This window comes from Chlorella variabilis, assembly GCF_000147415.1.
Source record: "Chlorella variabilis unplaced genomic scaffold CHLNCscaffold_5, whole genome shotgun sequence".
Taxonomy (NCBI): Eukaryota; Viridiplantae; Chlorophyta; class Trebouxiophyceae; order Chlorellales; family Chlorellaceae; genus Chlorella; species Chlorella variabilis.
This window is the reverse complement of record NW_005435083.1, coordinates 2,200,422-2,219,398: the sequence shown is the minus strand read 5'-3', so window position 1 is coordinate 2,219,398 and position 18,977 is coordinate 2,200,422. Positions and strand designations below refer to the sequence as shown.

The 18,977-nt window shown below is 66.3% G+C and overlaps 5 protein-coding genes across 5 annotated transcripts; 3 read left to right on the top strand and 2 right to left on the bottom strand.

The window, feature by feature from the left end:
* Nucleotides 1-697: 697 nt before the first annotated feature.
* Nucleotides 698-2,103, top strand: CHLNCDRAFT_143333 (hypothetical protein; the record flags this gene model as incomplete). Its single annotated transcript, XM_005849905.1, has 7 exons — nucleotides 698-753; nucleotides 832-919; nucleotides 1,042-1,138; nucleotides 1,272-1,453; nucleotides 1,595-1,687; nucleotides 1,826-1,898; nucleotides 2,009-2,103. 7 exons carry the CDS (start codon nucleotides 698-700, stop codon nucleotides 2,101-2,103), a joined length of 684 nt encoding a protein of 227 aa, XP_005849967.1.
* A 2,443-nt stretch (nucleotides 2,104-4,546) lies between these two features.
* On the top strand, nucleotides 4,547-5,554 carry CHLNCDRAFT_17375 (hypothetical protein; the record flags this gene model as incomplete). Its single annotated transcript, XM_005849904.1, has 5 exons — nucleotides 4,547-4,646; nucleotides 4,762-4,838; nucleotides 4,966-5,119; nucleotides 5,224-5,314; nucleotides 5,425-5,554. Coding segments are annotated over 5 exons (552 nt in total), but the record flags the coding sequence as incomplete, so codon positions are not given.
* Nucleotides 5,555-6,096: 542 nt separating this feature from the next.
* On the top strand, nucleotides 6,097-9,566 carry CHLNCDRAFT_143330 (hypothetical protein; the record flags this gene model as incomplete). Its single annotated transcript, XM_005849903.1, has 12 exons — nucleotides 6,097-6,219; nucleotides 6,465-6,577; nucleotides 6,727-6,901; nucleotides 7,127-7,223; nucleotides 7,391-7,446; nucleotides 7,616-7,750; nucleotides 7,911-8,031; nucleotides 8,180-8,250; nucleotides 8,432-8,591; nucleotides 8,753-8,817; nucleotides 9,055-9,194; nucleotides 9,476-9,566. 12 exons carry the CDS (start codon nucleotides 6,097-6,099, stop codon nucleotides 9,564-9,566), a joined length of 1,347 nt encoding a protein of 448 aa, XP_005849965.1.
* Nucleotides 9,567-10,011: 445 nt separating this feature from the next.
* Nucleotides 10,012-12,053, bottom strand: CHLNCDRAFT_20797 (hypothetical protein; the record flags this gene model as incomplete). Its single annotated transcript, XM_005849646.1, has 8 exons — nucleotides 10,012-10,209; nucleotides 10,350-10,444; nucleotides 10,578-10,764; nucleotides 10,912-10,989; nucleotides 11,094-11,202; nucleotides 11,269-11,479; nucleotides 11,554-11,839; nucleotides 11,958-12,053. 8 exons carry the CDS (start codon nucleotides 12,051-12,053, stop codon nucleotides 10,012-10,014), a joined length of 1,260 nt encoding a protein of 419 aa, XP_005849708.1.
* A 233-nt stretch (nucleotides 12,054-12,286) lies between these two features.
* Nucleotides 12,287-18,151, bottom strand: CHLNCDRAFT_57348 (hypothetical protein; the record flags this gene model as incomplete). The annotated part of the gene is made up of 13 exons (XM_005849645.1): nucleotides 12,287-12,637; nucleotides 12,763-12,841; nucleotides 13,289-13,367; nucleotides 13,499-13,617; nucleotides 13,792-13,886; nucleotides 14,070-14,257; nucleotides 14,412-14,473; nucleotides 14,580-14,744; nucleotides 14,885-15,563; nucleotides 15,719-15,792; nucleotides 15,918-16,077; nucleotides 16,241-16,335; nucleotides 16,488-18,151. 13 exons carry the CDS (start codon nucleotides 18,149-18,151, stop codon nucleotides 12,287-12,289), a joined length of 3,810 nt encoding a protein of 1,269 aa, XP_005849707.1.
* Nucleotides 18,152-18,977: the final 826 nt, after the last annotated feature.

Sequence of the window (18,977 nt, the reverse complement as noted above, 5' to 3'; positions counted from 1 at the left end):
CGGCATCATTGCACCCCTTGTATCACTCACATGTGTGTACAGCTTCTCCACACCGCTGAAGCCAGTCGCCCGCTCGTGGTGCTCCTTGATCACTCGGGGCAGCTCCTCGAGCGGCACCACGGGGCACCACCGCCACTCTCCGCTGCGCTTGACGCAGCGGCACAGGATGTCCTGACCGCCAGCGCCCTTCAGCACCTGGAAAAACTGCAGCACCTTCTTGCTGTAGTTCTTGGCGCCGCCCTGCACTGCCGCCCCCCCTCCCGCACCCCGCCGCCGCCGGCCTGAGGGCGCCTGCTCGTCGCCCTGCTTGATCCGGATGATGCCCTCTACATCTGACTTAGTGAGAAACACATTCTTGGCGCCGTTTTGGCGCCGTTCTAAGGCATAAAGGATGACAGGTTGGTTCATAATTTTAAGTTTGCGTCAGCTGCGGGGTGCGGGAGGGGAGAAATAGAAGCCTTAGAGACTCTGAAAGGCGAAGGAAAGGGAGGGATCGCGGGAGAGAGCGTGCCTGATGAGCCAGACGAATCGGGGGAGGTGCCACATCAGCGGGCAACACATGCTGTGCCGCGCTCCCGCCGCCACTTGTCACCCCCTGGCAGACAAGCCCTTTCATTCACCAGTCTTTTGCGTGTTGGTGTACCCCGCGCCTGGTGCTCAGCGCTTAGCGCTATTTGAGTGTCCAGCGGCAAGCGCGATGGGTGTCAAGTCTGCGTACCTGTTTCTCTATAACACAGCGCTGTGCGCAGCCTGGTGAGTTGCGTCAGCTGGGTCGAACCAGCCAGGCCCTCCAGGTGGTCGCTGTTGAGCCGCCGCTCGGCCTGGCTGCAGGGCATACGTCCTGGTCTTGACTACGCGACACTCCAAGACCAAGGGCAGCAACCAGGAGCGCTGGGACAGCATCGATACCGTGTGGCAGGTGCGCCCGATCACTCGAGGAAGCCTGCGTGCTTGTCTCGCAGAGCTGATGTGTGTCTGTGTGCCCACATCAGCTCAAGGGCATGTCCGTGACGGCTGCGGGGCGACGCACTGCCACTGCAGGCGGTGGAGGTGCCCTTGAAGGTGGCGCAGACGGCGGCGGTGATGGAGGTTGTTCACAGCGCGGTGGGCCTCGTGCGTTCGCCTGTCCTCATCACAGGTGGGCCTCCACAGGATGCTGCTGCCAGGGCAGGCATGGTGCACTGCAGCAGGGTGTGCAGCATCATGCCGCTGCGCGGCATCGCCCGCCGCAGCCAACCGCCCGCTGCCCACCTTGCTCCGCTGTGCTGCAGCCACCCAGGTGGCGTCACGGCTGTTTGTGCTGTGGGGGGTTGTGGACCTGGTGCCCGAGGCGCACCGCCGCCCCCTGGTGTTGGCGCAGTGGGGCCAGACGTATCTGGAGCTGTCGCTGCTGTCGCTGCTAGTGGCCTGGTGCTGCAGCGAGATCATCCGCTACAGCTTCTTCGCATTCAAGGTGAGCAGACTAGCTGGAGTCGGGGAGAAGATGTGAAAGGCAGGGATGCAGCTGACTGGAGCAGGCAGGAGGGGGAGCAAGGCCAGCGGCAGCGTGGCCGACGCAGCGGTGCACCTTGTGGCCGCTGGCTGGCTGCTGCAGGAGCTGGGCATGCAGCCGTACGTGCTGCTGTGGCTGCGCTACACAGCCTTCATCGTGCTCTACCCGCTGGGCGTGTCCAGTGAGCTTGCTGAGGTGGCGCTGGCCATGCCCGCCATCCGCGCCACGCGCCCCTTGAGCATCCAGGCGAGTGGCCGCTGTGCTGCTGCAGCCCTGCGTCATTCATCTGTCTTGCTGTGCCAACTCTGTGTGTCCTGGCTCCGGCGTCTGCAGATGCCCAACAAGTTCAACTTTGCCTTTGACTACTACTGGGCCTGCTGGCTGGTGGTGCTGCTCTACCTGCCAGGTGCGGGGCAGCAACTTTGGCCAGGGCTGCTGTTCGTGCATCTGCTGGTTTGGGCGGCGCTGATGCTGCTGCCCTGCCGGCTCGGTGGGCGCCATCTGCGCTGCCTGCAGGCTTCCCGCAGCTCTACTTCTACATGCTGGCGCAGCGGCGCAAGGTCCTGCGCGTCGGCCGCATCAGCAGCTCAGCCAAGCTGAAGGCGCAGTAGGTCGCCTCGTTTCTTGTGCCCGGCCACAGTCCTGCCACGACGGCGGCGCTGCGCCCGGCATGCCGCCACCTCGCCCCATTCCTGTTCCCCAACATTGACCCGCACTGTTTGCGCTTCTTTCTCCTTTCAAGCTCCTGCATTTGTTTTTCACGCACTTGTAGCAAAAGGCCGCTCTCATCCCCTGTCAAGAGATCACTTGGCCTGGGACAGCGGACAGACAGTGCTGATCGCATGGAGGAGGAGGTCGGGGATGACTTGTACAGCGACTTTGGGCCTGAATTGGGCGTGGCCGACGATGGCCGATGGGTGTGTGCTTGCTCAGTCTCGCATCGGGCCAAGCCCAGGGTGCGATGCATCCAAGGAGCGCCAGGACCGATTGTCTGCAATTGAGCTGTCACGCCCCGGCCCCTGCAGGCGGCGCCCACGGCGGCGGCGACGGTGGCGATGCAAGGTGGGGCGCATTTTGGCTGCCATGCAAAGCACACAGGAGGAGCAGTGCAAGAGGGACCCTTTCTAACTGCAATGCAGGTGGCGCCACTGCCCCTTCTAGCAGGGTGCCCGAGCCGCCGCTGGTGACGGTGGCGCCAGGTGCCGCCGATCTCTACGCAGACCTGTTTTCCGGGGAGGGCAGCAGCGGGGGCACGCTGTTGAAGACGCAGGTGGCAGAGGTGCGCCCGTACACGTGCATGGTGTTCAGAGGGATGACACGCAGGAGGGTTGCCTGCCCGGCGGGGAGCAGCTGCAGTGTGCTGGTGGGGCGAGGCCTCATCATCTGGAACCCGTCGGCCAATGTTGGATCCGCCTTCTTTGCTTGAGATGGTCCCCTGCAGCTGACCGACAGGGTGCAGCGTCAGGAGGTCCAGATCAGCGGCCTCCAGCAGCAGGTGGACACGCTGACGCAGCAGGTGGGCCCGCACCCTTCACGCCCCGTGCAAGCGGGCTGCATCCTCGCATGCCGTGTCGTGCCGCCTGGCCCCTCTGCCCTGCCCTGCCTTGCGCCATCGCCGCGCCCCCGCCCACCGCCCCTTGGCTGTGCAGAACGGGGAGCTGTCTGAGCGGTGCGCCACCCTGGCCGCCAACATCTCCTCCCTGTACAATACAGCCAAGCTGGAGCTGCAGCGCAAGGATGCAGAGATTCGAGAGCTGCGGGAGAGGTGCAGTGGATGGGGCGGGGCGGGCCACGGGGGTTCAGGCTTGCGTCGGGCCTTGCCACGCCGAGCAAGCGTGTGGGGTTGTGTGCTGTTGGCTCGGGGATGGCCAGTTTACGCGTCAGTGCATTGGGCGGGCTGTGGGATTTGCGGCAAAGTGGGGGCCCATTGGCTGCATGCTGCAATGCAGGATGGCGGCACCGAGCGGCGCACGAGGCAGGGCCCCTGCACCTGCTCCATCGCCCCGGCCTGGCAGCACTTCAGGGCGCCCTCCCGCCCAGCACCAGCCTGCAGCGCAATCACACGCTGGCACGGAGCAGGGCAGCTTGCAGCCACCACCCCAGCAGCAACAGCAGCAGCAGCTGCAGGCAGGGCAAGAACGGCGGGACGAGAGGAGGCATGGGAGACCAGACGAGGCAGGGCGTGGCAGCAGCAGCCGAGAACACTCGCAGCCTGGTAGTCGGCCGCCTGGTGGCAGCCGATCACTCGCCTCCAGCGAGGAAGGTGGCGGCGGTCTGAGGGCGGAGCGATATGCTTCTGAAGAGCGCCGTGGCGGCGGCTCTGACCGCCACGAGCACCGCAGCAGGGACTACCGAGACCGGCGGTAGCTGTTTGCTGGTGCTGTGCTGCCGTTCTTGTGTAAGCATTCGGGCTGCGGAAGGCCTGTGTGCGAGGAGCGCAGGACACTTGTGGCGGGCCGTGGCGGGCCGTGGCGGGCACGCTGGCAGCAGGGAGGCCATCATCCGTCGGCCGATGCGGAAGCGCTGTCGTAAGGGAATTGCAGGCTTTTCAGCATTGGAGACAGCCCGACGCTGTATGCTGCTCCGGCTCCGCCAGTATTTCAGTGTGAAGGCTGCACCCTACGCTGCACGCTTCAGCAGCCTCGCTCGGGGAGCTGCACCCGATCCGCAAGCGCCCAAAAGCAGTGCGACTGCGGGGCCGGCAGCAGCTGGTGCTGCCGTCGCTGCTCCCGCCGCTCCACACCAGCCAGCCGCTCCCCCTGCGGGCGTCCAAGCTCAAGCTAGCACCACGGCAGCCGACATGGTACAGACACGACGGGCAGCAGCAGCTGAGTTGGCAGAAGAGTGCCGGTTGGAGCGAGTGATCAGCAACCTTCAGGCCTCGTGTTCGGCGGCGCCTGTGGCTCCAGCGGTGCGCCTCCCTGCCACCGTGCCGAGCTGCCAGCTCGTTTCACTGCTGAACCCTTCATTCGAGGTGCTCTCGAATTCAACCAGCTTTGGGAGGGTTGATCACTGGGTGCGCATGCTCCCTTGCTCTTCCTGCAGGTGTCGGGCAAGTTTGCTGCCGTGCTTGTGCCGCTCTTTGAGGACCCGGCCAGCGGGGAGGTGCATGTGGTCCTCAATCAACGCAGCAGCAAGCTCAACACACACAGCGGTGAGGCAATGCACTTGACCGTAAGAGCAATGCACAGGTTTTGCAGCCGTCAAGCTGTATATATCTGATGCCAGGCTGTTGCTAGAGGCTGCTGAGCGATGCCATTGGGATGCAGGCGAGGTGTGTTTCCCCGGCGGCAAGCGCGACCCAGCAGATGCTGATGACATCGCCACGGCGCTGCGGGAGGCACAGGTGCAAGGCGCTGCAGCGGTCGCTGCCTGGTTGATGACGGCGTGCACATGCGGAAGCAGCCATGCACGGTTGGTTTGGCCACTAATCTGTGTCTGTCATGTTTTGCCTGGCGCCGCCTGCTGTGCAGGAGGAGCTCAGCCTGGACCCTGCTGCCGTGCGGGTGGTGGCCTGCCTGCCGCCATTCCTGTCCAAGCACCTGCTGTCGGTGACGCCTGTGGTGGGAGTCATCCCGCCGCACCTGAGGTTCAGCCCCAATCCCAGCGAGGCAAGAGGAGAAGAAAGTTCGCCTGCCTGCTCCACTTGCCTGGTTCGCCTGCCTGCTCCACCTGCCTGCCTCCTCAAATTGCTTGCCTTCGTGCCTGCGTGTGCTGCCCGCAGGTGGCAGCGGTGTTCACGGTGCCGCTGCGGCGCTTCCTGGAGGCGGGGCCCGGCTACTCCAGCAAGGATGTGGAGTGGCAGCCGGGAGTGCCATACAGGTAGGTCCCGGTCTGTGCTCCCTGTGTGTTGATGTGGGCACACGTGCCACTCACTCCCCTCCCTCCCCTGCTGCCAATGCCCGACTGCACCTCCCGCTGCTTTCGCGCAGGTTGCATTACTTTGATTATGTGCACCGCGGCACCAGCTACTGCATCTGGGGCCTCACAGCTGGCATGCTGATCGTCATTGCTGAGATTGCCTTCGGCCGGACACCAGATTTCCAGCCCAACCCGCCCAACGCGCTGCCCTACACGGCGCTGTGCTTCGATGGCACCAAGCTCATGTATCGGCTTGATGGCGGCAGGCCCTGGGCGCCGCAGCATGCAGCCTCTGGGGAGCGGGATGCCCTGCACCTGGCGGCAGAGGCAGCGGCAGAGGAGAGCCCGCGGTCGGCGGCCATGGCGGGAGCGGTGGTCATGGACGACGAGGCGGCGGCGGCGCTGGGGGCACACGAGGGCGGCAGCAGGGACTGAAGTTTTTTGAGTCGCCAATCACAATTTGCAGAGTGTGTGCAGCAACGCAGAGTGATGATTTGGTCCAGCGGGGTGCGGGCTCGTTTGAACGGCACAACCCGCCCCGCGTACTGCCCAAGTGCGGTTGTACCTTGGGCGCGCCTGCGGTTCCCTGCCGCAGGTCCCGACGCACAGATTCGATTGCTCACTAGCTATTTCCAACAGGAGAGTCTTTGCGTCGCCCAACTCCCGGCGTGCTCAACAACCCGCAGGGCGCTGGTCTCCCGCTGGTTGCCATCCTAGCAGCGCTTTAGCGGATTGCAGCGGCTATGCAGCGAGGCAGGGGGGCCGGCCCGGCCCTGGTGCTGCTGCTGGCGCTGGGAATTTGCGGCCTGCAGCTGGCTTCGGCCAAGCTCACTGTTGCGGAGATCACCAAAGATGATAGGAGCCTGGTGCGCGTCTGACAGCTTGCCTGCACGATCGGGCCAAACCTCATCCTCCTGGCCACTGGGCGGCCTCCGCTGCCTCCGCTGCTTGGGAATGGGAGCGCACAGTGTACGGGACCACGCACCGGGCCGCAGCTCATCGGGGCGGGTTTGGATGGCAGGGCGCCCTGGCCGCCAACCCCGCCGCCAATCGTCGGCGCGCCCGACTCAACACCACCCGGCACCGTGTTGGCTGTGCTTGCTGGGTGCAGATCCTAGTTGCCGAGCCGTTTGGCTTTTCTGAGGATGGACGAATGAACATCACCGTCTCTGACTTCATGCTGTGGAGCCCCGGGGAGGTGAAGAAGAACGGGCCTTACGACAGGTGCGGGCCAAGCGAATAGTCCACTCGTGTGTTGGCTAGTTGTGCGCTGCGTTTGAGTGAATGCATTCTATGCGTCACCTGTCGGTGTTGATCCATCCACTGGCGACACCAGCCCACCTTTTTTCGCCGCCGCGCCACTCGCCCCGCAGGGTGGGCTTCTTCGTCACCACGCCCGCGGTGGAGGGCCAGCTGGAGCTGGACCTGGCTGAGGGCAAGTGCCCGCTGGACAGCCAGGACATCGCCATCACCCTGTTCACCTTTGACGCCATCGACCCGAAGAAGGGCTCCGTGTCCCGCGAGTTCCGCCTCTTTAATATGCTGAAGGTGTGGGTGTATGTGGGGTGCGGGCAGCTGCCGGCTGGCTGGGCTGCGGGGGCTTGGGATGGGAGGCGGTTGCAAACGGCTGGGGCCAGGGTGATGCGTATTGTCTCCTGCCAGGTTGATGGCTGCCTGTTGTCCGTGGCTGCTGTGGCTGCCCAACCACCAGCACGCCTACACACATGCACACACCGCCGCCCCGCTCCTTCCCTCCTCCCCTCCTCCCCCCAGGACTACACCGGCGGCGAGTTCTCCCTGTTCTTCGCCAACTGCGAGCCCGACAGCGCCATCGACTTCACGGTGGAGGTGGCGCTGTACAACGTGTGGGGTGCGTACCGCCTCGGTTGTACCGCCTCTGGTGTACCGCACCTATTGTACTGCCGACTGTACCTGCACCGCCTCGGCCATATCGTTGTTCGGCGGGCTGCTGGCCGCCGCTGCAGCTGAGAGTGGCACCCACGCCGCCGCACCGCACGCCCCGCCGCTCCCCTGCAGGCGACCGCTTTGACTACCTGCCTGTGGGCGAGGACATGCTGCCCTTCATCTACTTTGTGAGTTGAGCTGCTGCGCCTGGTGCAGGCCCGTCCTGCGCCGCCCTGCCCCCCATTCCGCACAGGAGCTTGACAGGCCCTCCAACGGACAGGAGCTTTCCATGCATGCAAGGGGCGCATCCATCCCCTGCCTCCCTTCCCTCGCTCCCGATGACTATGCCCAATGCAGACCATGTTCATCATGTTCTCCGCGCTGGGCGTGGTGTGGACGCTGATGGTGATCCGCGGCAAGCAGGACTCCCACAAGATCCACTACCTCATGATCGTGCTGGTGGCCTTCAAGTCGCTCACAGTGCTCAGCCAGGTGCCTGCCTGCGGGCTGGGCGGGGCTGCCGGCGCTGCAGTCCAGGCCCCGGCAACCGACGCTGGCTGGCTGGTGCCTGCTGCGAGGGATTGGGCGACTCGCACCACCACACACCGTCACTCACTCGCGTCCCTCTGGCCCCTCCCGCACTTCCCCCCAGGCCTTCATGTACCACACCATCTCCATCTACGGCGACGCCGAGGGCTGGAACATTGCCTTTTACATCTTCACCGCCTGCCGCTCCTTCCTCTTCTTCCTGGTCGTCATCCTGCTGGCCACCGGTGGGTGCGGCTGTCGCCCGTGCTCCGCGGGTTATGTTTGGGGGGTCCCGGCGTTGCACTTGGATGTTATGTGTGCGTGCTGTGGTTGCTGCCAGGACACACAGCAGCCCCTGACCCCTCCCCGTGCTCCACCACCGTTCTGCTGCAGGCTGGTCCTACATGAAGCCCTTCATCGCGCCCCGCGAGAAGCGCCTGCTCATGGTGGTCATCCCGCTGCAGGTGGGGGCAGCAGACACGCAGCCGCCGGGGGTTGGTCTGTGGCAAGCTCGTGCACCACGCACCACCAACTGCAATGCCTCGCTCTGCTGTTGAGCGGGCGTCTGGCCCTTTCGGTGTCGATTCTTTCCGCTTGAACCCTCAGCCTCACTGGCTGGTGTTGCCCAACGCCCTCCCGCCGCAGATCATCGCCAACTGCGCCATCATCTACCTGGACGAGTTCACCCCCGCCGCCGAGTCGTGGTTCACGTGGCGCGACATCCTGCACCTCGTCGACATCGTCTGCTGCTGCCTGGTCCTCTTCCCCATCGTCTGGTCCATCAAGCAGCTGCGCGACGCCTCGGGTGGGTGTTGGGGCGGGGTGGGCCAAGCGTTTGAGTGGCGTGGGGGTGGGTGCAGGCTGGTGGGCGTGGCAGTGTGGCGGGTGTCGGCGCGTGATGCAGCCAGCAGCGCCGGCGTGCATGCGTGTTCATTGTGCGCCCTGCCGTGCCGCTCCTGGCTGCAGAGACGGACGGCAAGGTGGTGCGTACGCTGGTCAAGCTCACCCTCTTCCGCCAGTTCTACATCATGGTGAGGGGAGGGAGTGGGTGTGGCTGGTTTGGGTTGACTGTGCTTGGTGTGCATGTTGTGGTGTGTGTGTGGAGGGCGCCCGTCAAGACAGCCGTCTCCAGCAAGACCCGTCCAGCGTCAGCCATGCGCACTTCTTCCCAGCCATGCTGCCAAACTGCACCACCACCTGCACGGCCAGTGGGGCCGCCGAACCGTACCGCCAAACAACGACCCGTACCGCGCCGCGTACCGCCGCAGGTGGTGTGCTACATCTACTTCACCCGCATCATCGTGTACCTCCTGGAGTCCACCCTGCCCTACCAGTACATTTGGATGGCGGCCGCCGCTTCCGAGCTGGCTACCCTCTCCTTCTACATCGCCTCTGGCATCTCCTTCAGGTGGGTGGGGCGGGGGATGTGTGGGTGTGTGGGGGGAGTGTGCATGTGGTTGGTGGTGGTGGTGGTGGTGGTGGTGGTGTGGGTGTGTGGGGGGAGGTGGTTTAGCAGGGTGGGGCACACGAAGCATCCATGCTGCTCATGCCGGTGGCTGTGACTGACTCGCAGCCGCCTGCCCTGCGTTGATGGCTTGTGGTTTTGAGGGGCTGGCTGCTGAGGTTCAGCCTGCTGCCTTGCAACCCTGGCCTCACCCCTGCCTGCTGCCGCTGCTACCCCCAAAACAGGCCGATGCCAGCGGGCGCCAACCCATACTTCCAGCTCACGGAAGAGGAGGCCATTGAGCTGACCAAGGCGGAGAATGAGGAGAACCCCTGAAGGGGGGCTTTTCCCTTTTTAACAGCAATCGCTGTAGCGCCCTGCCCTCCCCGTGCGAGGGGCGTTTCCACACTCCTCCGCAGCACCAACATTTGGCCCAATTGCTTGAGAGTCCAGCCTGTGGGTCGTCGCCCCAGCAGCTTTCTTCTCGCCACCGGCGCTTCTCCCGAGGCACCTCCCCACAGCAGCCCCCCTGGGTCACCATGCACCCAGCGCCTTCCTCCAAATGCTTGGCCGCTTGGCCGCCTCGATGCTGCGTTTCTTTTCTGTCTTGCTTACACCAGGCAGCTGCACTTCACTTTCTCCAGCTCAGCACGCGTGATACACACCTGGCTTCGAAAGCAGGTGGCTGCCCCGCTCTTTTTTGGTGGGCCTGCACGCCCCAACACTGTTGCCTCCCTGCTGCAGACTTGTAACCTGAATGCTGCCAGTTCCACCCGCTGCCTCACAGCCGGGCTGCCGCATCTCCGCCCCCGCGGGCAAACGCATCGAGCACTGCTGCCTGCCCGGGCCGCTGCCGACTGAGGCGGTGCGGGGAGATGTCGTGTGGGGTGGCCCCTTCCATCGCCAGGTCTGCCAGTATGCTGCCAATCACCGGCGCAAACTTGAAGCCGTGGCCGGAGCAGCAGGAGGCCAGGACCACCTGCCAGAGAGGCAGGGGAGTGTGGATGGATGTGTGCGGGAGGCGCGGCGCCCATCGAAGCGTGCCAGGCATGGGGGCATGCAAAAAACAAAAAGGGGCAAGGAGCCACCTGCTGAAGGAAGCTGCTATCATGCCCCTACCTGCCCGTGGAGCGGGTGGCGGTCCAGAATGAAATCCAGGTCTGGCGTGTTGGTGAAGGTGCAGACGGCGGCACGTGTCAGCCGCCCATCGGCCTCTGCAGCGCCCGCCAGGAGGCAGGGCCACACAGAGGGGTCACAGACTGCGGGGCTCGATTGGCTGCAGTCCTCCCTCTCCCAGTGCATACACACCGTGCTGGCTTTCAGACGGGGCTGCCAGCGCAGCTGTACCTGGGAAGTAGCGGCGCACGCACTGGCGCAGCGCCTCCTCGTCTGCGGAGCTCACGCTGCGGTCCACGCTGTCCGCTGTGGTGACCTGGCGTAGGTGATGGTACAGCCCTACCTTGAAGCCGTGCTCGTCAGCCGGAAAGCCATAAAAGTACCGAGTCTCGTCATGCAGCAGAAACACAGGGAAAACCTGCAGTGGGGTTCATAACAGAGCTCTCACACAGCAGCAACGCATGCCACCAAGCTATGAGCGGAGCCAGCGCTCGCGGAAGAGGGCGGGGCCTGAGGGCAAGTGTGGCGCTGGTCACATGCAGCGTGAAATGCTGGCGCTGCTCACCTGCGGCGTGAAGTGCTGGCGCTGCTCAGGCACCAGCTGGAACCAGCCCACCACCTGCCGCTCAACAGTCAGGATGGGCTACAGCAGGGGCAGAAGAGGGCATGAGATGCCGGCAGCAAGTGAACAAGTGGTGGCTGCGGAATGCTGCTGTGAGTGGAGCAGGTAGGCTGGCTGGACCTCACCCGCAGCTGCGGCACCAGCTGCGGCATCCAGCCTCCTGCCGCCAACACCAATCGCCTGGCGATGAACTCGCCTCTGGTCGTTTGCACTCGCACCAGGCCTTGTGCCCCACTGCTGCCCCCTGTGCTGCCGCCGCCGCTGCTGCCGTCAGGCATGGTGCCGTTGGAAGGTGGCAACACTTGCCAGCCCAGGACCTTGGCGCCACACAGCAGCTCGGCGCCGTGGCGCTGGGCGAGGTGCAGGTGGGCCTGGATGCAGCGCTCGGGCACCAGGAAGCCGCCCTCCGGCTCATACATGGTTTGGAAGCTGGGGGGCAGGTGGTACCCTGGGAAACGCTGCTCAACCTCGCTGCTGGTCAGCACCTCGTGAGCCAAGCCGTGCTCCTGGGCTGCAGAGGCGTCGGCAGGGGGCAATGTAACTGGGATGGTGCATGAGCCCAACTCATGCATGCACGCCAGTCACAGCACGGGAGAAGCTTGCTGCTAGACTTGCCTGAGCGCAAGGCTCCCTGGAAGCAGCTGGTGCCCGGGCCGCAGTCTGCATCTGGCGGCGATGTGTTGATGCAGCCGGTCATCGTCAGCAGCCGCTCCCCGCTCTCCTGCTCCAAGCCGCGCCACAGGCGGTACGCCTCCCGCACCAGCGGCACGTACGATGGGTGCTCAAAGTAGGAGAGCCGGATGATGCGGGAGAGGCCGTGGGAGGAGCCGTAGCTGTGGGGCGCGGAGGGCTGCGCCTCCAGGCCCAGCACCTGGCAGGGCACCAGGCCAGAAGCTCGACGCAGGTGGGTGGCGCCGCCGGCGGCGGGGAACCCGCACTTCCCGGGCATGCGCCCTCGCCCGCTGCCACCCAGTGCACGCCCCGATTACCTGCACCCCTCGCTTGGCAAGGTGGAACAGGGCCGCCGAGCCCATGGCGCCCCCGGCGCCCACCACGACACAATCGAGCACCCTAGCTGCGGACATTGCGAAAGCACATGAGGAGCTGATCGGGTGCAGCTCCTGTTCAAAGGATGGGGGGGATCCTCTCAGTCCTGTCCCCGCCAGCTGGCCCACTCTGTCCCCGCCAGCTGGCGCCCCGCCGCCTCGTCAACCTCGCGTCAACTCAGTTTTCAGTTGACTCAACTGTAATCACCAAAACTGCCCTACGTGCTTGTTGGAGATTACAGAGGCGGGGAATCATCATCACTGAGCCTCACTCATGCCGCCACCACAGCGGTGATTGGCCGCGCGGTGACGGCCCCGCCGCCGCCGCTGCCGCGGTCTGGCGGGAAGGCCACAAACTGGCCATCGTTCACCAGCACCACAGCCTCCTGCCGCTGGCACCACTCCTCCACCCCCTCTGCTCCCAGTGGCGCGCCGGACAGGCTGCCCGTGCCAGATGCCCGGGCCCCTGTGGAAGAGCCCCGAGCCACCGCCCCCGGCCTCCTCAGGACGGCACGCCGCCGGGCCGCCGCCGCCGCCTCCTGCGCCGCCTCCTCGCTGAAGCACAGCACCTGCGAGAAGTCCTCGACGGCCGACAGCGCCGCGGGGGCGCGCTGCAGCACGCCCTGCAGCCAGGGGAAGGCCAGCACGCCGGCTGCTGGAGCACCCGCACTGTGTGCAGGCATCATTCGAGCGCTGCATGCGTCACACCCTCATCCCAGCCCTCTGCCCCTCCCTGTCACATGCCCACCTTCCACACGAGCTGCTCATCCAGGTAGCACTCCAGCTCCTGCACCCCGCGGCTGGGAGTCTTGCCATAGTTCCACACCCTGCAGCGGGTGCGCATGGGACATCCTAGCTTCCGCTTGACAAAGACCTGGTCAGCCAGGCCTTGCTGGACACACCCTACCCCTGAGCACCCAGCTGAGAGGTGTTGGGCAGACAGTGATCCGCAGCAGCAGCAGGAGGACACGGACTGCATGGTCAACCCCTGCCCGACTCCCACCGCTGCTGCCGCCATCATGCTCGCCTGATGGAACCCAGCAGCAGCGGCGCGTCCAGCACAAGCAGCACCGAGTTGCCCTCCTGGGGGTCCAACGGCGCCAGCCAGCTGTGCTGCGCCACGCCGCTGCGGCACAGGGCAGGAAGGCCGAGGCCTGAGTGCAGTGTTTATGGTGGCGGACATAGAATCAGGCCTTGGAAGAAACCGCCGGGCCCCGCCAGGGCGCCAGCAGGCACGCTCTGAGGGCTTGTTCATGGCTCCAGGTGCTGCCCACCTGGTGACCCCATCAACCAGCTTATCCGGGGTGCGCACATCCGCCGCCATCCCAGGCAGGATCGCCACGCTGGTGGGCACTGCACCCTCGTGATCAGGCAGCAAGGTGACAGGTCATGTCACAGTGGGGGTAGCAGCCGCAGGGGCAGGAGAGCCGGGCGCCTCAGCAACCGCCTCAGCCTTATCCACCATGTGTGTGGCGCTGCCTCACCCGCATGGACTTGGTCGGGGCGGATGCGTACTGCCCCACGTACCGCATCACGTACCTCGATCCCGCTCAGGCCAATGTAGTGCGGGCAGCCCCAGGTCGTGAGCATCACCAGCCGCAGGCTGCAGGGAGAAACGGTCGGCAGCTTGGGGAAAGGATGCACGAGGCACGGCACGGTGCCGGCTCGCAGTGCCGCTTTGCAAGGAGGCGCGTGTGGCAAGGGGGAGGCCAGGAGGCACAGCGCGGAGCCACCGAGCAGCTGTCCCCACCCCTTCACCCACTGCCCCAACCCCCACCTGAAGCCGCAGGGCAGGGCAGTCCCAAAGTTCTCTCCAGGCTGCTGCACCAGTGCGGCACCTGGGCCCGCCGCCTTGCTGAGCGCCGCTGCCCGCTGCAAGTAATCCAGCGCGGCTGCTGGGTCCGGCATGTTGCAGGCCCATGCCACGCTCTCCCCATGAATAACCAGCTGCTGCGGGGATGGCTGCTGAGGAGGCTGCGGCTGCGGCTGCTGCTGCTGCTGCCCAGCCACCTGGCGCTGCTGGTGGCTAGCAGCGGGCAGCGCACCGATACCCACCTGGCCGGCTGCGGGCTGCCCTGGGCCGGGGCCGTGCTGCACCGTGGTGCGCTTGCGCCCCGCCCTGGCGCCGCTGCCGCCGGCTGACCAGCAGGTGTGCAGCGGGATGAGTTGGCCAAAGTCGAAGGCATCTGTGCCGGGGGCGCGGCGCACCAGCACACCGCCAGGCGGCGACACCTCCACGCCATCTGCGGCCAAGGCAGACAGGGCAGGGCAGCCGAAGCTGTGTCTTCCGGTGCCGGAGGCAAGCCAAGGCAGCGACAAATGTCAGACCCTGCCGGCAGGGCCGCTCGGTGCCTCTGAAGACGTGGTGACCCCAGTTGCATGAATCCACAAGCTCACCCGCCAGCACAACCATGCGCTTCACGCCCCGCGCCGTGTCTGCCGCACTCTTGTTGTAGTTCCTGCGAGACAGGGCCAGACCATGGTGCTGTTGATGGGCCACACGACACGACTAGCGTAGCAGATTGGTGGCCAGACAAGCAGTCGCCTGCGGAGCGGCGAACCTACCACACACGAAGGCCAGACACCGCGCAGGCACCCTCCAGGCTGAGCACCAGCAGGTTGTGGGGGCGGGCTGCCTCGGGGAACGTCCCACGGTCCAGGCCGCGGCGGTGTCGCTGGCAGGCGGCCGCCACGGCAGCGCTGAGCTGGCGCCGCACGGGCGCCAGCCACCTGCAGCGCATAGTGCAGCTCAACAGCTGCTCACACAAAGGCCACAACAGGTTCCTCCAGCACTGATCAAGTACAACCTCCACCGCCCCAAACAACAGACACACACACATACAATTCTGCCGCTCTGCATCCTTGCTCACATGTGCGCGTCATCTGTCGTGTTGTTCGTCCCATCCACCAGCTTGTCAGCTGTGCGCACGTCGCCCGAGTGGCCGGGGAAGACGTTGAGGTCTGGCGGGTCTGCCGCCACCCTGCTGGCCGCCACCGGCAGCGGCTGGCCGTCGCCTCCCAGCACCTGCAGCCCTGACAAGCCCACAAAGTGGCTGTCCCCCCAGGTGTCCAGCAGCACCAGAGCCAGCTCCTGGCAGCATATCAGCGCGCTGGCGGCGGCGGAAGCGGCGCCGGTGGAGCTGCTTCGGGAGCTGGCGAGCGACAGGCGCCGCTCCGGGGCAGGCGCTCGTGGCGCGGCCGCGGCTGCTGCTGCCTCGGGGCTTGTGCTGAAGGCTGCGGTCAGTGGGCGGCCGCCAGACACGAGCTGGTGCCTGCCGGTGGGGACAGGGCCCTGGGGCAGCAGGCACAGCGTGGCGGTGCGCTCCAGCTGGCCTCGGGCCGTCAGCGGCACCAGCGAGCTTGCAGTCACTAAGTCGAGGTGCGGGGCCTCTGGGCCGCCGCCGCCACCCAGCACGCTGGCCCTGCCGCCGTCTGGCCCGGCTGGCGAGGCTGCCAGCTGGCGGCTGTACCGCACATCGTACTGCTCGATGGCTGCCAGCGCTGCTTGGTCATCGGTGAACAGGATGAGCTCGGCATGCTGGTACGCCTCTGCATTAACAGGTGCGGGAAGGAAGGCGCAGAGAAGGCCATCAGCACCGTTGCCGGCAATGGGCAGAGCAATAAGCACACTGAGCAGTGGCTCAGCAGCATCCCGACCAGCCATTCCCCTGAAGCGAGGACTGCTCTTTTGGGTTGCCTGTCACCTGACACGCTGCCGGGCGCCTGCCGCAGGTCGCCACGGAAGATCACGCCGCCATCCAGCGCAAGCTCAACATGCCTGCGTCGGGGCAGCAGGGCACCCCGGGGTGGACCCATCGCAGTCTCGACTCCACACGACCTGCCTGCTAGGCCTGCTGCTGCCCTGGTTGTCGGGTCCAGCAGCCAAGGCGTGGTGCCACCTACCTGGCGCCCCGCAGGGAGTGGATGCGGCTCTTGTTGAAGTTCCACACGCGGACCGCCCCCAAGGAGCAGGGCGCATCCAGCGCCACGCTGACGACGTGCAGGGCGCCGGGGGTGAAGGGCACCAGCCACACGTGGGCATCGTCACATGTCATGCACACGCCTGCACGCAGAGGGCGCAGCTGTACGTGGTGGTAGGGAGAGCAGAGAGCACGCAGTCCATCCGGCTATTCATGAGGAGGCAGAACCAGTGGTTTCCATTTCAAGGGAGCCGAAGAGGCACCCGGCGCGGGCGCTCGGCCGCCTGCCGCCTGGCCCCTGCCCACCATCCAGCAGCTTGTCTGGGGTGCGTGGGTCGCTGCCGTACTCAGGCAGCACGTTGATGCTGTGGGGGGTGGCGCTGACCTGGCGGCGAGGGTCCCTGCATGCCCATCAGTGGCAAAGGCAGGAGGTCGTTGGGCGGGCCCTGTCAACACAAGGAGCTAGGCCCAGTGCAGCAACAGGGGCAGGTTTCTCCACCAGTCAGCCCAGCTGGCAGCGAGCTAGCGGGGAAGGGGCTCAAGGGCAGCGCACCTGACTGAGATGGGCTGGCCGCTGGCATCAAACAGCTCGATGCCTGCCAGGCCGACATAGTGCTGGTCGCCCCAGGTGCTGCTGATACGCAGCTCCAGCACTCGCCCGGCGGGGCAGCACGGAATCAGGAACCCAGCGCTGCCGCCGCCGCTGCGGCTGCCGCCGCTGCCGGCGCCTGCAGCTCGCGAGCTGGCGCCTGATGCCTGGTCGCTGGTTGCGACGTCCAACGCATCTGGCAGCAGCTGCCATGCCCCCAGCGCCAGCACCGTGGGCGAGGCGGCCAGGCTGGGTGGGGAGTCCTCATCCTGAAACACCGACAGGGCATCGCCTGGAGACGCGCCGCCACTCCTTTCGCTCCCGCCGCCCCCGTGAGCGGCAGGCAGCTGGGCCGCCTGCTGCGCCTGCTGCGCAGCATGCCGCCCGTCCAGCGACAGCCGGCTGCGCTCCCGCTGCCGCTGCTGCACCATGCTCTGCAGCTTGTGGCCCGCGCTGCCAGCCTGCACCGCCTGCTGCTGCCGCGGCGGGGAGGTCTGCCTGCCAGTCCCCGCAGGCAATGGCGGCGGCTCCCCTGCAGCCGCCACCACAGGCGCACCTCCATGGTCCCAGCGCTGGAACTGGCTGGCGCCATCACCGCTGCTGCTCTCGCTGACCACAGCGGCGGCGGCAGCAACAACTGCCTTGTTGGCAAGCCCGCTTGTGCGGCCCAGCCTGAGAGCAGCAAGCTTGCCCAGGAGGCCCTTGCTAGGGGAGTGCTGCTGCGGCTGCTGCTGCTGCTGTTCCTCCTCAGAACCTGCAGCATCGGCAGGCGCGGCTGCTGCCGGCACGCCTGCAGCGACGCCTTCTGCATCTGCGTCTGGTCCTCCCTCTTCCCTGCCAGGTGAAAGAACCGCCGCCAGGCCCATTTCACTGGCCCGCCTGCTGCCAGCCAGAGAGTCTGCGATCAGCTGCCCCGCCGTGTCGCCTCCGGGCTCGGCTTCGGCTGCCCCCTCGGCGCCTCCGCCTGCCGCCACATCCAGCTTGCTGAGCACTTCCAGCAGCACCCGCCGCTTCTGGCTGTCCAGCCGGCTCAAGCGGCTGCTCAGCTCCTGAAGCACCACTTGGTCGGGAATCTCTTGAAGCACGCCGCCAGCACCACCAGTAGCGGCATCATCCAGGAACGGGGCAGCCCCGGACAGCCTGCCGCCGCCCGGCACGCCAGCCTCAGCCCCTGCACCCAGCTGCAGCTCCAGGATGCTCTCACGCAGCACCGCAAGCTCTCCGCTGTTGAGCCTGGCCGCCTGCCGCTGCGGCGGCGGCACACTGGCTGCTGCCGGCTGGGGCGTGGGACCCTCGGCTGCCGGGTGGGATGCGCCGCCCATGCAGGTCGCCCCGCTGCCGCCGCTCTGGCTCTCAGACTCAAAGTCTGCGGCATAGCTGCTGTACGCATCGTTTTCTGCGGCTGGCAGAGCGGCTGCTGCATCGCCTGTGCCCTGCGCCCTGCCCCCACTGCTGCCATCTCCTCCGCCGCCGGAAGAGCGCGCGCTGGAGGCGGCGCTGCTGGCGCTGGCGGCGCTGCTGTAGCGGCTGGCCCTCCTGCTGGCTGCTGCCAACGCCGTGAGCGACAGGTCTTCCGAGGCGAGGTGGGTGGTGAGCAGGCTGGCGCGGCGGGGCGGGGATGAAGCCATCTCTGCTTCCACGCCTGGCGCAGCTGAGGTGGAGTCAGGCGGCTGGCTGGCAGCGCCGTGTGTGGCCGCCGGGTGGTGTGCAGCAGCCTGCTGCGGAAGCGGTTGGCTGAAGGAGGGCGCTGCGCTGCCTATCAGCACGACATCCTCATCCTCCCTGCTCAGCCAGCTGCTGGGCGCCGCGACAGCAGCTAGCGGAAGTTCTTGCGGCGAGGCCGACGGGAGAGGCTGCGGCGAAACCCAGGCCGCGCTGGGCAGCGGTGGAGACAGGGCTGGTGGCTGCGGCGGCGGCAAGTCCCGCTGCTGCTGCTGCGGGGGTGCGAGCGTCGCCTGTGCAGCAGCATGCTGCGTGCCGCCCTGCTGCTGGTGTTGCTTGAGTCGTGATGGTGCCGGCGCTTCCCCAGCTTGCTGCTGCTGCGTCAAACCGCGGCCCTGCTGCGCTGCATGGGCTCCCCTCGGCGACGCGGCAGCCCCGCCCAGCCTGGGAAGCACCACTTTTCCAGGGCTCCTGTGCTGCTGCGCGGCCTTGGTTGCTTGTGCGGCTTGTTGTGGCCCGGGCGCCGCCTCACCCACCGCCCGCCGCTCCGAGGGAGGCTTTGGGGGCGGCGGCGCGCCCCAGGCCCGCCGACCTCCTGCCTGCATCACTGAGACTCAACTGGGACAGGCCCGGCTCAGTCCGAGGGCTAACAGAGCCGTAACCGCTTCGTCGCGCGCCCAGGAGCAGGCCAATTCGAAAGCAGAGCTGATCCCTCGACTTTGTGAAATCGAAAGCGAGTGAATTGGATGGCGGCAGAGGCAGGCGGGAATGATGAGGTGGCAGGGCGCCGGT